The 18,876-nt window shown below is 35.6% G+C and overlaps 1 protein-coding gene across 1 annotated transcript in view; it reads right to left on the bottom strand.

The window, feature by feature from the left end:
* Window positions 1-18,876, bottom strand: part of LOC129920710 (cell adhesion molecule Dscam2-like) — a 135,722-nt gene that overhangs the window by 3,578 nt on the left and 113,268 nt on the right. Inside the window, 10 exon segments of the mRNA XM_056002248.1 lie at window positions 9,406-9,487; window positions 9,561-9,959; window positions 10,021-10,101; window positions 10,155-10,595; window positions 10,650-10,928; window positions 11,036-12,382; window positions 12,444-12,893; window positions 12,964-13,146; window positions 13,211-13,330; window positions 16,754-17,095. Coding sequence (XP_055858223.1) covers window positions 9,406-9,487; window positions 9,561-9,959; window positions 10,021-10,101; window positions 10,155-10,595; window positions 10,650-10,928; window positions 11,036-12,382; window positions 12,444-12,893; window positions 12,964-13,146; window positions 13,211-13,330; window positions 16,754-17,095 — 3,724 coding nt within the window.

The following is an 18,876-nucleotide window of genomic DNA, read 5'->3' as shown; positions in this document are numbered from 1 at the left end:
AAGCCAAACTCATGTACCTACAGAATTGAAATTAAGCATTTGTACTTCCTTTTAGATTTTTTCACGGATCCAGACTATCTGTTGGGCCAAAAACAATTAAAACAGTGTTGATCTTCATGTTTTGCAGCTTTTTAGAGCTGGTTTTGAGTTAAGATCAGATTTCGTACATTTCAATACTATTTATTACAAAGGAGTTGGTTTATTATTTCCTTAAAACGCTTGGAATTTGATTTGAAGAATTGCAGTAGATTTGATTAAGTGGCAGCAGATTTATTTTTTGAAAGAAATGCAGTAGATCTACTGCAATTGCAGCAAAGTGGCAACGCTGAGACTGATAAGTGAGCAGCGATATTAAAGAGAAAACGCAACTGTTCTCTGCTCAGTGGAAAAGCAGAGTGATTGAGAGCAATTATGGCAATAGCAGTCTCAGCTTTATCAGAAGTTGACAGTCAACTGTTTTGCGTTCGGGTTTCGGGTGCGTTGTGATTGTCGTAGTACGTTCAAAAGTTTATTTGATTGTTGCTACACACTCATAATTTAAAAGCGCTCGTAAGAGTAGGTCTGTTTGGATACTGCCTTAAACAGAAATATTTCTACTTTTTCCAACATTTTTAACCCAATTTCTGTTTGGGTAATCTGAAATTGTGCATTTTTTCACAAAAAATTTAGCCGCGAAAGAGAAAACAATTTCCCCTTCTTGCGAATTTCTTCCCAAAAAATTTCTTCGGACAAAAATCTGAAATCTGTCAAAGGTAGTGCTTTCTCTGTTTTTCTTTATTTTTTCTTGTCGCTCATCATAAACAAAACAAACTACAAACATGGCGGTGTGGCATTTTTATTTTTTTTTTTTATTTATTGCGTTTTTTTTAGTGTTGTAAAAATCAAAATAAATTAGTATTTTATGAACAAAATAATAAAAAAAAGTGTTTCAAAAACAATATAAGTGGTTTTAATATTTTTCATTTCTTTTTTTTTTTTTTTTCAATTTGTGTTTACACTTTTTGATGAACAATGTTTTGTGTTTTTATTTTTATTTATTGCGTTAGTTTTTTATTAATATTTTATGGAAAAATAAATTTAAAAAAAATGTTTGAATAACAATACAAAATGTTTTGATATTTTTCGTTTCTATATTTCTTATTCAATTGGTGTTGTTGTTTACATTTTTGTTGTTGTTGAAAAAGTAGCGGAAAATTTTGTGCAAAAAGCGTTTGGGTACTTTATCACAATTTTTCTTTCTCTGAGGATTTCATCCCTACTCCTTAAAATTTGACAGGTTTCATATTTTTGTCCAAAAAGAACCCAAACAGACCAAGTATTTACCACACTATTGACCATACTATTCATAAAACTGATGAGCGCAAGAAGAAAACCTGCCTGAGAGTTCTTATCCCAACTTATATTTATAAATATTGTAACGATGAATTACCGAACTACTTTTAAGATAAAAGTCTGAACACACTACCTGCTACAGTAAAGGTAGAAATGTGAACGGACCTTTAGTAATTAAGAAACTACCCTCTGAACGCATCCAAAGAAATTCCCTCGACTGCTGAATATCCCAAAATATCCCACTGGACTGGAAGTATGAAGCGCCCCCTCTTGGAAAGGAAGCTTCGAGAAGCAAAGACGAGAACCTTCGAAGACATTCTCGAATTCCGAATTTCAGGTATAAAAGGGCAGCGTGGACACCGACCGGAGACAGTTTAATCTTGAATGTGAAAGAGTAGAGTACAAAGTGAAATAAAGTGTTGGAAATTGTTAGTAGTAAATAAAGTGATTGAAAAGTGTGTTTGTTTGAGCGAATAATAAAAGTAAATTGATTTGAAATAAAGTGTGTTCTTATTTGAACGGAAAGATAAGTGGAAGTTAAAATAAACGAAATAAGTTTTATTGTGAACCCGGAATAAAACATTACATTGGTGTCAGAAAAGTGGAATAAAACTTATTTATTTGTGCGAATCAGATAATTTCGCGAATAAAATAAAAAGTGCGCGTGTGTTTTAACAATAAACAAAGTGTAAAACATTTTGAAATAAGAAAGTGCTCGCGTTTTGAAAAGTTAAAATGGGTAAAACACTAAATCAGTTAAGTTTGACTGAGTTGAAGGCGGAATTAACTAAGCGAGGTCTTCCTACTGCTGGATCGAAAAATGATCTCATTATTCGTCTACAGGATTATTTAACCCAGAAAAACGAAGATTTGGATACATTTCAATTCGAAGTTGAAATGATAGAAGAACGAGTAAGTACTAGTTCCGATATATCATCCATGATGGCTGTTCTCCTTGCAAAATTTGAAGAACAGAAAGATCAAATGGAACAACAACGTAAAGAACAAAAGGATGAACAGAAGAATGTTCTCGAACAAATAGAAAAACAACAGAGTAGTGTTCTAGAAAAAATCGAGGCGCAACGAACAGAACAAAAGAGTGAACAACAGAATCTTCTCGAAAAATTGGAAACCCAAAAGAACCTTCTGGAGGAACAGAAAAACCTCATCGAAGGTAAGCTTGATGCTATCGAGAACAGGTTCGTGGCTCTTGATGCTTCCATCAAAGGTGTTGAAAAACAATCTCAAGAAAAGTTCGAGAAAGTTGAAGAAAAACTCGAGAAAGTAGAAATAAAATTCGATGACAAATTGAAAGGAATGGAAGTTAAAATGCAAAGTTTTACCGAAGAACTTGACAAAGTTCGAAAAATTAAGGTGCGAGAAAGTTCTGGTGAGTATTTAAAGAAGAAAGAAATGCATCCACCAACCTTTGATGGACAAAGTTCTTGGTCGATCTACAAGAAACAGTTTGAGGCAGCTGCCACAACAAATGGCTGGGATGACGAAGACAAATGTATAGCGCTGACTCTTGCTCTTAGAGGTCCTGCTGCTGAGTTGTTACAAACGTTAGCACCAGAAAAGAATGGTAACTTTAACGCTCTTGTCCAGGTCATTGAAAAACGCTTTGGAGATGGCCATATGCAGGAAGTCTTCCGCGTCCAACTCAATACAAGAGTCCAGAAAAGAGGAGAAACTCTGCAACAACTTCAAGCAGATATTGAAAGGTTGGCTCATCTGGCATATCCGACAGCAGGAGACGACATTATCAATCAGTTTGCGACAGAAGCCTTTGTACGTGCTGTATCTGATATAAATCTTCAGCGAGCAATTCGAACAGCTGGAAAACGTTCCCTTCCTGAAGCATTAGCGTTTGCACTGACTATGGAAGCAGCAGAACAGGCTTCTCAAGGCGTTCATCGGGTAAGAGAAGTTGCAGTGGAGGAATGCTCTTGTCAAAAACTCGCATTCCAAAGAAACCAGCGGGACGGAGCTGCTCGATGCTGGAACTGTAACAAGACCGGACATCTCCAGCGGCAGTGCAGATTGCCACCAAGAAGAACTGCTTGCCAACACTGTGGAAACAGGAATATTGCCAAACAACAGGTAAGCGATACAACTAACACTCATGCTCATCTTGAATTCCCATTCGGGAAACGAGTAAGAACCACCTTCGAGGGGCAGAAGCTGGTTTCTGGTATCGATGGCCCCAGAACCACAATTCAAGTCTCACAGACTAAACGAGACAACAAAAGTCTGACAGTGGAGGCGACCATAAACAACAAACAACACGTGGCTACAATTGACACCGGTGCCACCGCCTCCATTGTACGAAGAGACTTGGTGAAGATGACATGGCTACATAACACCAACAGCTACCGTCTGAAGACCGCCACAGGAGAAGCAGCAAGGGTGTACGGTGAAGTTCGTCTTACGATCCGTATGGCAGAACTAGAGTTTTCGCATGTGTTTTTGGTGGCAGATATATGTGACGAGTGCATCATTGGAATCGACTTTATGAAGGAGCATGGAATCATTTTGGATATCGGTAATCAAGTCCTGAAATACAGAAATGTGGAGATAACAATGGTCTATGGCAACGAAAATTCAACAACAATTAGAACTGTCATCAAAGAAGATATGTGCTTGCCTCCTTCTTCAGAAGTTTTTGTGTGGACGAAGTTAAAGGGGAACTGTGGAAGCCATCGATACCTCATGGTCGAACCAGAAGTTGAGCAAAGTTCCGAAAACATCTTCATCGGGAAGACTCTTGTGGCACCAAAGAACAACATGGTACCTGTACGGATACTTAACATCAAACCGTACCCAATCAAGCTTAAGAAAGGAGAAGTTGTTGGGCAATGTGAATCTGTGGCCGCAATAACTAAGATCAACGAGGTGGATACACAGATGACTATGAACTCTGAGAAACTAAAGACTCAAATTCTCAAATCAGACAACTTGAGTCAACATCAGCTTAATGTTGCTGGAAGGCTTCTTCATGAATATGCTGATATCTTCTCTTCACCCAGCGGGCAATACGGCCGAACACAACTCGTGCAGCATCGAATCGATACAGGAGACGCTAGGCCGATTCGTCAACCAGCAAGACGTCTCCCCTTGGCCAAACAAGGTGAAGTTGAAGAAATGATATCGACAATGAAGAAAGATGGGCTGATCGAAAATTCCAAAAGCCCTTGGGCATCACCGGTAGTTCTCGTCAAAAAGAAAGATGGAAGCACTCGATTTTGTGTCGATTACCGCAGACTGAATGATGTGACGAAGAAAGACAGCTACCCACTGCCAAGAATCAGCGATACTCTAGATGCAATGGAAGGAGCACAATGGTTTTCGACTTTGGACTTGAAGAGTGGCTACTGGCAGGTAGAAATCCATCCAGAAGATCGAGAAAAGACGGCTTTCTCCACAGGAAATGGTCTGTGGCAGTTCAATGTCATGCCGTTTGGGCTATGTAATGCCCCAGCTACTTTTGAGCGCTTAATGGAGTGCGTTTTAAATGGATTAACCTGGAAATCTTGCCTAGTCTATTTGGATGATGTCATCGTTTACGGGAAAACATTTGATGACCATTGTGAAAACCTAAAGGCTGTATTCCAGAGGCTACGAGAAGCACATCTTAAGTTAAATCCAAAGAAATGTGCACTTTTCAAGACCGAGGTTAAATATTTGGGGCATATCATCTCATCCCAAGGAGTAATGACTGATCCAGAAAAAGTTGACACTGTGAAGAATTGGCCAACCCCTCAGGACAAGCATCAACTTCGGAGTTTCCTCGGTTTGGCAACGTACTATCGACGGTTCGTGAAGGATTTTGCGAGAATCGCCAAAAGCTTGCACCAGCTTACGGAGAAGGGTAAACCCTTTAAATGGTCAGGTGAGTGTGAGAAAAGCTTTCAGGAACTGAAGCTACGGTTATGTGAAGCTCCTGTGTTGGCCTATCCGACTCCAGGCAAACAATTCATCATTGACGCAGATGCAAGTAATGTTGGAGTTGGTGCTGTTTTATCGCAAGTTCATGACGGAGAAGAAAAGGTCGTTGCCTATTTCAGCAAGGTACTCTCGAAACAAGAAAGAAACTATTGCGTGACCAGAAGGGAACTTCTAGCTCTGGTATTGGCAACAAAGCACTTCCATAAGTACATCTATGGACAGAAGTTCCTTCTTCGCACAGATCATGGTGCACTAAATTGGCTTTTGAACTTCAAAAATCCAGAGGGTCAAGTAGCAAGATGGATCGAGATACTCCAGACGTATCAATGTCAGATTCAACATCGAAGAGGAAAGCTACATTCAAATGCAGACGCATTATCTCGGCGCCCGTGCAAGCAAGACTGCAAGCATTGCACACGGCTAGAGGAAAAGGAAGTTGTCGCTGTAAGAAGAACGAGAGCTGATCCCATTTGCGGCTGGAGTAATGAAGAACTCAGGATGGCCCAACAGGAAGATTCGGACATCGAACCCATCCTTGCATGGAAGGAACATGAAGAGAAACCAGAATGGGCCGACATCTCCGACCGAAGCCCCAATCTCAAAGCATATTGGGCACAATGGGACTCACTTCATGTGCAAGAAGGGTTACTCAGGCGTAAGTGGGAATCCGTAGATGGTAAATCTTATGTAATGCAACTAATCGTACCTCAGTCAAAGGTTAATGATGTTCTCCGAGAGATGCACGAGGGAACTTCTGGAGGCCATTTAGGCATCAACAAGACGCTGGAAAAGGTACGCCAGCAATTCTACTGGTTACGTATGAGAGAAGACGTTGAAAAGTGGTGCCGAAAATGTGATACTTGTGCCGCTAGCAAAGGACCAGCTAGAAAAATGCAAAGCAAGATGCATCAGTACAATGTGGGCACACCTTTTGAGAGGATTGCAATAGACGTGGCAGGTCCTTTTCCCGAAACCAACAAAGGAAACCGGTATATCCTCGTAGTGATGGATTACTTCAGCAAGTGGCCTGAGGCATTTGCCATCCCAAACCAGGAAACCAAAACAGTTGTGGATAAGATTGCCTTTCATTGGGTGAGCAGGTTCGGAGTACCCATGGAACTTCATTCCGACCAAGGAAGGAACTTCGAATCTAAGATTTTTCAAGAGGTTTGCTCACTCCTTGGCATCAAGAAGACGCGAACAACACCGCTTCATCCACAATCTGATGGGATGGTTGAGCGATTTAACAGGACACTTAAAGAACACCTGTCAAAAGTAGTCAACGATAATCAACGAGACTGGGATCGACATATTCCATTATTCTTGATGGCTTATAGAAGTGCAACACATAGTTCCACTGGACATACACCATCGGAAGTCCTTTTTGGTTCTACAATACGGCTGCCAAGTGAGATAAAATTCGGATGTGTTCCAAATGAGCCACAGGAAATAGATGAGTATGTTGATAACCTGAAAGAAACACTGGCTGACATTCACCAACGGACAAGGACAAATATAAAAGCGTCTAGTGACAGGATGAAAACAAGATATGACGCGCGAGCGACAGCAACAGGGTTTCAAGAAGGAGAACTTGTGTGGTTTTACAATCCCCACCGACAAAAGGGACTATCACCGAAGCTACAACAAAACTGGGAAGGCCCTTACACAGTAATAACCAGAATCAACGACGTGGTTTACCGTATACAGAGAGGGGTAAGAGGCAAATTAAAGGTAGTTCATTGTGACCGTTTACATCGTTATAATGGTGAAAGAAGCAATGGAGTTGTTCGGGACGAACAATCCTAAGAGGGGGGCAATGTAACGATGAATTACCGAACTACTTTTAAGATAAAAGTCTGAACACACTACCTGCTACAGTAAAGGTAGAAATGTGAACGGACCTTTAGTAATTAAGAAACTACCCTCTGAACGCATCCAAAGAAATTCCCTCGACTGCTGAATATCCCAAAATATCCCACTGGACTGGAAGTATGAAGCGCCCCCTCTTGGAAAGGAAGCTTCGAGAAGCAAAGACGAGAACCTTCGAAGACATTCTCGAATTCCGAATTTCAGGTATAAAAGGGCAGCGTGGACACCGACCGGAGACAGTTTAATCTTGAATGTGAAAGAGTAGAGTACAAAGTGAAATAAAGTGTTGGAAATTGTTAGTAGTAAATAAAGTGATTGAAAAGTGTGTTTGTTTGAGCGAATAATAAAAGTAAATTGATTTGAAATAAAGTGTGTTCTTATTTGAACGGAAAGATAAGTGGAAGTTAAAATAAACGAAATAAGTTTTATTGTGAACCCGGAATAAAACATTACAATATGATTAAAAAAAATATTTGGAACGATGATATTGGGACACCCTATATGTGACGTAATATCAAATTAAACGTTTTTACGTAATCAAATATGTATTAGTTAATTAATTACTTTCAAAGTTTTTGCAAAATAGAGCTGATTTATTTATGAACAAAGCTTACAAGTACAAGAAAATTTTAATTTTTCAATATGCACATGAATAAATCTTCTTCATGGGATTTAAAAGTGGCTGTTGATGCTCGGGATTTCAAATATGATGCGGCTTTAGAAACGTGGAAAAACAATGAAAATATAATTGGTTTTAAATTTCAAACGTTATTGGCCACTGGGGCGTATGTGGTATTTTTTTTTTTTTTAATTTTTTGCCTGAATGCACATCCTTAACCGCCTGTTTGTAAAAAAAGAATGTGCTTATTTCAAAATGTACGGCCATCTACAGTTCCCAGTCCCAGCTGATACCAAAGATGCTTTTGATCTAGAGTCTATAAGACCTCATATTTCACAGTGAGCCTGAACAAGTTTAAGGTTGACCTAAAATGACGACAAAAACTAAAGATGAGGCTTTGTTCCTGAAGGTCTCAGAAATAATAATCCGTTCTTACCAAAATCGGATTAGCTTCCTTTTTCGATATACCCCCCGTAAACGTGTTTTTTTCGAGAAAAATTTATATCAACGCAAGGCTCGAGTACGATAACTTAGGCGCCGAGAATTGAAAACGGTTTTTAGTAGAGGTATTCAATACAATCATTTTTTTTTCACAATTGTTGACTTTGAAATCGATTATTTCGAAAATAACTGATTAAAATAACTTGATTTAAAAACTATAATTAAGTGTACAATTCTAGCTTTTGAAAAAGGTATCATTCATAACTGTAAGTGTTGCCATTGTTTTTTAATTATTTTTTGTATGATTTTTTAGAAAATTGCCCCTCCCGCCTAAAGGGGGGGACATAGACCCTCCCTCCCATAACAAAAAATGATTGTATTGAATACCTCTACTAAAAACCGTTTTCAATTCTCGGCGCCTAAGTTATCGTACTCGAGCCTTGCGTTGATATAACTTTTTCTCGAAAAAAAAACACGTTTACGGGGGGTATCTCGAAAAAGGAAGCTAATCCGATTTTGGTATGAACGGATTATTATTGCTGAGGCCTTCAGGAACAAAGCCTCATCTTTAGTTTTTGTCGTCATTTTAGGTCAACCTTAAACTTGTTCAGGCTCACTGTTATTTATAATCCATTAAAGGTCAATTTAATTATTTAGACTTTTTTCATAAATTTTTAGTAAAAGTGAGTACAAATTCGAAAAGATTAGAAAGAACACAATTTTTCCTGTAGGCCACGGGTGGAGGTTCCATGTTTTCGAAGACTTCGAAAGGGTCTTGCGTGAGAATTCTTAAAGTTCTTGATTTTTATACCAAAATGATTTAGTCGATGGCGAACTTTGTAATATAATAACACTTATACTCTGGAATTGAATTCAATAAATTTTTCAGTATAGAATGGAACAAATTAAAAAGGATATTAGTTGCTTTGTTTTTTAATAGTTATTCAAAATATGATAAAAATCTAGTTTTTTTTTTTTTGGGTTTCCCTGGAGCCTAGTACATAGCTGAACTAAAACGAAAAATTCTTTGACAAAATAAAAACGCATTTCGATTTGGAATATTCAGTTTGACGAGACTAATATAATATGACTATGCCACATTTCTTAGACTTAGAGTTTTTTAGTATTGAAACATAGAAAAAATTCGTTGCGTTTCAGCTGTGTACCAGACTCCAACGAGTGGAACAAATACTAACTTACTATGGAGCGGAGTCCTGTTGAATACTGATAGTCGTTCCTTATTCCCACCACCACGAGATACTGGACTATGCCCATGTGCTGAAACGAAATTGAATTTGTATTCCTATTAAAAACAAAAATAACAAAAATATATATATAGGTATATACGTACGAGTGCATAGAGCTGGATCATCTAGGTGGCTATTGGATTCGGTGCGACTATTGTTGCCATTTCTGTCAGCAGAAATATCACTATCTGAATTAAGGGAATCGTATTCTTCTGATTCTGATTTAATGGTGTTCGAAATACGTTTATGGCGTTTTTCAGTACCAGTGGAACTTTTGTCTGCTCCAATAGGTGTACTTGCTCGACCGCTAGTATTTACCCCCGTTGTAGCTGAACGTTTAATATTTGAGCTGGTGAGAGTGTCTTGATCACGAGATTCATAAATCAGCCCGTTTCGATTGATGTTGCCAGATTGATTCTCATGATCAGGTAGATGAAATGTGGCATAAGGATAAATATCTTCAGAGTATTCAGGAATTCGTTCCAAGCCTGTAAAAGATAATCCTTTTGTATGATGATTGTTGAAATGATTTTTTCAAACAATTTGGCATAGAAATGGTCTTACGATTTTGGAGTCGGGGGTCCTTGCCCTCGCTCAAAGGTGGTCGCATTGAATTAACATCCCGATTGAGCAATTGTCTTGGATCTAAAAAAAAATATTAGTTCAACGAAAGATTCTCAAAATATTTGAATACTTACAATGTCTAAAGCAAATACAAGCTCCTAAGAGTGCTAATATTGTTCCAAAGACAGATGTTATGAGAATAACAATGAAATGCACATCTCGAAACAGCGATCCGACCTCAGGAGTATCGTTGTCGTCCTTATCATTGATTGGCAAGCCTGTTAAATGTAATGTATCAAATATGTATTCGGCAAGAGTCGATCCTGCATGATTGTGGGCAGTAATTCGTAAACTGTATGCTGTGGCAGGCTCCAAGTCACCAAGAACATATCGAGCTTGCGTTGCAATGCTACTTGAAACAATAATCCAGTCACTTGAAATTCCATATCTTCGAAATTCTATGGTAAAGTATAAGATAGGACAGCCTTCGTCTTGCCATGAAGATAACTCGAGCATTGCAGATGTTATATTCGGTCGAATAAGGTTATGTTTGCGTGGAGGTACAGGTTTATTGCCTTTATGAGTACAAAATTTTAAATTATGTTTCTTCAACTTGATCTTAGTCTTACCCTTGGTTTTAGCCGACTCAATTATACTAGTTAAACCCGTGCCAATTTTATTAAATGTAGTTATGGTAAATTGATAGCGCGTTCCGCATTGCAAATTTTCCAATAGATGTGAATGAATGCGGCGATCTAGTTGCAGTTCGTCCCATTCGCCAAATTCCTTTCTATACGTGAGAGTAAATCCCCTGAGTGGTGCACCACCGATATCATCTACACGCCATTGTAGTGACACAGAATTCACTGTAGTTCCAGTTACAGACAAAATAGGAGCCGCAGGTGGTACTGTGCACAAAAAAATACAAAAATTAATTAAAAAATTAGTATCTATAGAGTTAATTGAAGAAAATGGATTAAGAGTTTCTTACAATTTCCCAAACCAAAGGTATTACCTTGCACAAACAACTGGTAGACAACGTGATCTGACCCTAAAGCATTTCGGACACCACATGAATAATTCCCTTCGTGGCTGCGTTGTATATTCCGCAAAGTAAGTGTATTATCATTGCCTACTTCCAAACGAAACTGTTTTTTCGACCTTGCGTTCAAAAGCTTCCATTCCACATTTGGCTTTGGATTACCCACAAATAGACAAGTTAATTTCATATCGACTTTCCAACTGACACTCAACGTTTGTCCAAATGATATTATAGCCGCTGGCACAGCAAAGCTAGGTGATAATTTTATGACCGGAGTACTGGGCCCTTGACCGACACGAGTTGATGCAGTCACCCAAGATTCGTATGTTTCTCTTGCTGTCAAATCCTTAGCTTCAAAATGCCTATTGTGGGCTGGTAAGACTTCTTTGAGAATTTTTAACTCTTGTCCTTTGTCCAGTATTCGAATGTAAACATTGTATTTAGTAACAATACCATTTGGTCGACGTGGTGGTAGCCAACTTATTATTACAGATGACTCGCTACTAACCACAGATTTCACTCTTTCTGGAGCATCTGGTACGGCTTCTTCTGTAGTGCATGATACAATTGTACTCAAAACACCTTCGCCAGCTCTGGTAAAAGCCAATACCTGAACGCTATACTTAGTAAATGGTTGCAAGCCGTGTAAGACTGTATTCAATGAGGAAGTTATCTTAGTCTCGCGATTGCCATAATCACTATCATCATTACAAGGCTCATAAAGTAGCTTATAGCCCTGAATTATTCCATGGATGTGCTCCTTTGGAGGGGCCTGCCAAGATATTTGGATGTTCTGTGCGGTCAATGCGATGCAAGTGACACCCTGTGGTGCGACCGACGGAACATCTTCCAAAGTGTGTCCTGTTATGGGTTCACTTGGCGGTCCATCTCCTTTTATATTGAAAGCCGATACTGTTATATCATACTGTGTGTACTTTTCCAAGCCTGTCAATCGAAAATCGTGCAGTCCCTCACCAACCAATATTCCAACCTTGGTATAGTTGTAAGCACTGTCATCGTGTTTCTGATAGCCTATTGTATAGCCAAGAAGTTCGCCATTCCAACTATCTCGATCAGGTGGACGCCAGGTTATTAGCAGTTGTTGCGGACCCAGTGGTTCGGCAGCAACCGACTGAGGACGTCCACTTGGAACCTCGGCGTCTGTTTGGGCCAGTAGAATGTCGCTTGGTGCGCTCGTACCCAAATGATTTTCAGCATACAAACGAAAATGATAAGCTTGTGATGGTTTTAGTGAAGATACTTGGGCTGATGTTTTATCGCCTGGTAGCAATTTTTGGTTGTTGTGCTCGTGCCAAACTTCTAAAAATTTCCAATTACAGAATAGAATAGGAAAATGTCAAAAATTTAAGCAATATTTTACCTTGTGCCTTTTTATATTGCAAAATGTAATTTGAAATCGGTTGAGAGTCCCGATTTGAGTTTGTTTGATCCTGTTCATTGCGCGACCAAGCCAATGTTATTGTTCGACTACCCAGCTCCACGACATGTAAATTGATAGGAAAATTTGGAGGCTCCTGAACTTGCAGATGTAAAACTGCTTTATCATGTCCATAAGCATTACTTGCTACACACGTATATTCTCCTCTATCAGATATAACCGCTTGCAAAATACTAAGCTCTGACACAATTCCACGACTTAGGGGTGAATTTTTCAAATTGTATCGTATGTCATAAGCAGTATCAATGCGGTTCCCCTTGGCCCGCCAATATATATCCAATGGCTGATCACCTTCGGCTTCACATCGCAAGTTCACTCTATCACCCCGCCGAACTGTTATTTGCTTATTACGGACAGTAACCTGAGGGCCAACTATATAACAAGAATTAAACCAGAGTAGAGAAATTTTTCCAAGTTTTTTTTTCAAAAAAAATCGACTCACCATGTACAGTTAGCTTGATAAGGGTGCTAAGTCCTGCACCGATTCCATTGCTCGCCTGGCACAAATAACTACCTTCGTGATCTTTGCTCACCTTTGGTATTATCAGTGATCCATTTCTATGACTGACAATCATTGAATTGCCACCAGAATAGCCTAACTCACGATAATCTCCTGAATGTTCACCTAATCAAGTTACATTGAATTTTATAAGTCATTCCTATAGAAATAAATAGGTACTTTAACGTACCTATTGATTGCTTCCATGTCACGTTCGGAAGCGGAAACCCATCAGCGATGCAAGTAATTACAACCGGATTTCCAAGGATGGCATTACGGTCGGTTGGTTTAGTAACCCACCTCGGTGGAACTGTGTGTGTGTGAGATATGAACTTTGAAATATTGTTTTTCCTTATGCAGAAGGTGTAGAAGGGATTTATTTATATGTATATATATTTCATGCAGAGTGAATATAATTAAGCTTTACAAAACCAAAACAAAACAGCCAAAACAAAATAACTTTTTTAAACTTACAGTTTAATAAGGATAATGTCTCCACTAAGCAAGAGCTTTAAAGCCTTAGGCTTTTCCAAAGTACAATTTATAGTTAAGTTGACAGATTACTTAATGAGACTTTCCAAATAAAGCTTTTGGCTAGATAAACTTTACAAGCATACACGCACTTAATTCTGATATACTGAGTTTTTTTTTTATTGTCCTGATTGTTTATATGGTTTGATGTATTTTGGGTTCCTGATTCTAAAACTTTATACCTACCAATTTATTCAGCCAAAAAAACAAGTGGAAAAGAACATTTAATGATTCTGTAGGAAGTGTTTCCTCAACAGGGTTGTAAAAAATACATTTTTTTTAATGCATTTGTTTTGCATTACAAATAAAAAAAAATAATTGTTGCAAATGAAAAATGTTTGCATTAAAAAAAAATATTTATTGTAACTGAAAAATATTTGCATTTATTTTTATTGCAAAAAAAAATTTTATTGTAAATAAAAAATTTTCTGCATTGATAAAAAAAATTCAACTCAAAATGTGTGCATTAAATATTTTCTTTTTATTATTCGTCGAATTTCTTACAATTTAAAATAAATCATTAAGAAATTCGATGAATATTTAAAAAAATATTTAATGCACACATTTTGCATTGAATTTTTTTTTTTCAATGCAGAAAAATTTTTTTCATTGCAAAATAATTTTATTTTCGATAAATATTTTTTTAATGCAAATATTTTTCAGTTAAAATACAAATTTTCTTAATGCAATTTTTTTTTCAGTTGCAACGAATATTTTTTGTATGCAATATTTTTTTATTTGGGCAATTCCATGGTAACTCACGTTACATTCACAAAAATTTCCGATACATAAATAATTTTTTGTTGTTAATTTTAATATAAATTGATACGAAATTACTATCCATGAACGGAGCATAACTATTACTTTCATAATTAACAAAAAAAACTGCATAATTTGTTCAAAATTCGTGTCCACATTTTCATGGAATTACCCATTTGCAATAAATATTTTTTTTAATGCAAAATTAATTTTTTTTTTTCAATTGATATTTGATTAACCGTTTATATATTTCATGTTATACATTATATAGGTGAATAAATTATTTTTTATGTAAAAAAAAAGAAAAAAAAAACAGGGGTACGTACCCTTGCCTGTTTATAAAAAAAGCTTTGTTCGACCGGTTCTTTGATGCCGGGTACAAAGGGGTTAAGTCAAAAAATCGATTTTCGGATTTTTATTGGACTTCAGTCAGTTTTTTTTCTCTTTCGTTTGATCCTATCGCCATAGCTCTAGCGTATCTCCTACCGTTAGAAATGATTCGGTACAAAGGGTTTAAGTCAAAATTTTTTTAAATTGTATGGTACTAAGGGCGTAAGTTGACTTAACTCCTTTGTTCTTGCATTTATTTGCAATTGATCCTAAAGCGTTAAGTCAAGAGGAAGAAAAAAAAAAAACGAAAAGCGATTTTTCTACTGTATTATATTATTTCAAAAAGAATTTTCACATTTGGTAATTAATCACATTAATATTTCCAACTTTCTTTTATAAATTAAACCTTGTTATCAATGTAAACAAAGATTTTTCTTGACTTAACACCTTTGGACCAAGTTTATTTTTGAAGACTAAATGGCTCTAAAGTGTTAAGTCAACACAAATTATTTTTTAAAACGGTCATTTTCTGGTCAACAGCATATGGATGTTAAAATAGATCTTATAAATGATGTTTCTGCATCATTACTTTTTAAAAATAATAATATTCAGATTTACAAACAAGAATTGAAACTTCAATTTCATTTTCCTTAAAACTACATTTTCTGACTTAAGACCTTTGTACCCGGCGCCAAAGAGTTATCGTTAATTTTCTGCAATTCCTACGTACTATAAGGTATTCAACTTGAATTTTGTAGTTATTAATCAATCCTATTTAATAAGGATGGACTTCGAAGATGTCTGGTTTCGAGCATAATATTTATCAACGTTTGGACAATTTTTTTAACACTTTTTCTAATTAAATAAAAATAAGAAGAAAAAAATATTTGGATTGCAAAATTTCTCAGAAATTTTGAGAATGATTTTATTCAAAAAAGTTTAATTAATTTTTTTTTTTACTTATTAGAAGTCTACTACAAATTCAAATCAAACTTAGTTAGCTTAGTTCTGAAAATATGTCTTGGAATAATTGTAACGCATTATACCTATATTCCGAAGCAAAAGCGAAACACAAGACAGAATTCTTAAGATAATTATTTTTTAAGGCACTAAAACCTTTTTTAAACATTTTAAAAAAGTTTTGGGAAATAATGAACCAAATTACTATATTTATTACTGAAGGTATATATTTTTTTCATGTTTAAATAATAATGTCAAACACCCTTTTTTTTAGATTTATCATGCTCTTTTCAAATACCACAAGTATTAATACGATTCATGTCCAAATGCACCCCGATCTTTGTATATAAAATCTATAGTACTATCATGAAGTGAAATTTTTTAGTTTGTTCGCTACCTGAGTGGTTGCGAGGGCGCTTAGATCGAATTCAATAATGGGAGTAAGGAGATAAGATAAACATTTCTGTTTGAAATTTGACATAGTTTTTAGTTCGTTCGCTAGGTTACTATTTTGGTGGCGCTGTTTTTTTTTTCATGATAGTACTATAGATTTTATATACAAAGACCCCGATGGATTAAATGTACATTAAGGTGGTCCTTATATTGTTTTTTTTTTTTCTGAAATTCCACTCTGGATGGACATCAATTAGTTCTAAGTAGCGAAAAAAAATTCTCTAATTTGTGCGGATTTTTATTTCTGTCTCCCGTTACAATCCGCAAGTCTAATGGAAAAGCCCATATAAAATTAGATACCTATACCTGTACAAATCAAAGGATATGTTTTATATGATAATTTCACTTTAAATCCGGGAGGAAGGGAGTCGAATACAAATCTAAAAAAACTAGGGATATTTTTTCTTAACATTTTCAACCGATGGATGGATGGCAGCTATCTAACTGTATGTCCTAAATAAGAACCACTCTAATGTACATATATGTAGCTTTAGGCCTTTTTCCGTTAAATTTTAGGATATTCCAACGCAAATAACAGTTATTTAAAATAATCTATTCAACTAAAAAAAAGGTGCGATTTATATTTTTACTGTGCTGGTAATTTGTGTTGTTTTTTTTTTTTTTGTGCATAAAAAGAAAATGAAACCCGTGCTTAATAGGTGCCCATTAAATTTGTTTGAATACAAAATTTGTACGTTACCGGCTACGGAAAGAACCGCTGTATGCTCAACAGATCCAGCACGATTTGTTATGCGACAGGTATAATTGCCATTGTGCCTGGAACTGACGTTATGGATTGATAGAATACTCGAAAATGGAGCATATTCGTTAATATACAAAGATGGATCTGAAGATTTTTGAATAGCTCTTCCATTGCCCGAGCCACTACCGCCGTTTTCGTTATTAATTTGAATGGGTATATCATCTTTTAGCCATGTTATATTAAATGGCTGATCGCCTTGGCTGCTGGAACACATTAATTGTGTGCGCATTCCTTCTGTGATTTCTTCTTCGAAATTATATGGTGAAATACGAGGGGGTACTATACAAAGTTTGTGTGTAAATATAATTGTTGCTGAGTTATTGAGAATTTTTGTTTTCATTGATTTTATTTAAAAGGTTTCTCAAACAAATAGAATAAAAATATATATATATCATTTTACGGTGCATGGGTGCGATATGTAACCACCAATAACAGCTCTCAAACAGACTTCTTAATAAAAAAAAACACACACACATACATTTATAGAATTTTCGTTTTTCTAAAAAAAAAACTAAAAATATATTTTAGGTGGCAATACACCACATAAGTTTTGCGAAACTTTGAATTTTAGTTATTTTCTTTTGTTAACTGAATGAAGACATTTTGAACTTACGGAATGAAATAAAGGTTTGGGAATTAAGTTTCTCTCAATTCGATGTACATAATAAAATTCAAGAGAAATTGTAAAAGTAAAATTTCACATTTTTCATTTTTGAAATTAAGTGAAATTTTGAACCACAATAACTCTTGAAAAATAATAAAAATGCAAAATAAGCACATGCAAAGCGAAATTCTACTTTTGGTAAGACACACATGCATTGAAAAAAATATTTAACAAACTACTCTAGCTTTAAACTAGGTTTTAAGATATTAATTGCTTCTTTTTTTCACATAGATTTTAACCACCTTGAGCTCAACAATCACTTTGACAAGATATACATAAATGTGATAGTAATTTATAGATTAATTAAATTATTCTTACTTCGTGACCTTTGTTGAATTAAATATTTAATCCTATGTGGGCTTGAGGTCTTTACTTAGCTTTATCTAATTTATAAATCCGACGTTTCGAGTGTGTTTACACTCTTCTTCAGGGCTAAAAATTTTTTTAAAATCAATTAAAAATGCTTATTACAACAAAAATCCAATTTACTTACATTCTATTTAATCTAAAGAAATTAATCTTAAGATCTTCTTAATCTTTGTTTTGTTTTTTGGTTTTTTTTGCTTAAATATTTCAAAATTCAAAAATTAAAAGTCTTGAAAAAGACGTTTTTAATCATTGAAATTTCAAAATATAAAAAATTTTCAAATCAATTTGATAAGAAATTCAAAATTTCTTATCAAATATAATCTACAAAATCAAGTTAAGTTTAAAAACTAAACCTAAATTTAAATTTACCATTAAATAATACTTAAGCTAAATTTATCAATTGAACAAACTGACTATAAATATTACTAAGTCCTTCACAATCAGATCTTCTATTTACCGTATTATCGGTATCTAATATATGTAACATTTCAATTAACATTCTCTTACTATAATGTTTTTCTGTGTCTAAAATATCTACGTCAGTGAAATTTGGTCTATGACCCTCATCAATACAATGCAAAGCTAAAGCTGTTTTTTGCGAATTTCCGCTATTTATATCAGATCTATGACCAGCTATACGATTCTTTAGTTTTTGCATTGATGTACCTACATAAACTGAAGGACAAGAATTTGTCCCATCTCCTAAACATTTTATTTTATAGACAATATTAGATTTTTCATTTTTAGAAAGTTTACCTTTTAAATTCGAAAACAATGAAGTTCTTAGGATATTTGCCGACTTAAAAGCAATGCGAACATTTTCTTTATTTCTTATAGGAGCGTTTAAAATTCTATTTGAAAGATGAGGAATATATTGAACACTTCTGTAAGAAAATTGTGTAACATTTGTTACTAAATTTGTCTGAACCAAAGGATTGAAGTATTGATTCAATAATGTTCGTATTATATTCAAAGGAAAGGAATTGGAAAGTAAAGTATCCGTAATTATTTTAATGTTTTTTTCGCG

The sequence above is a fragment of the Episyrphus balteatus genome, chromosome X, assembly GCF_945859705.1.
Source record: "Episyrphus balteatus chromosome X, idEpiBalt1.1, whole genome shotgun sequence".
NCBI lineage: Eukaryota > Metazoa > Arthropoda > Insecta > Diptera > Syrphidae > Episyrphus > Episyrphus balteatus.
The sequence above is the reverse complement of the archived record's forward strand: the minus strand, read 5'-3'. Positions and strand labels throughout refer to the sequence as shown.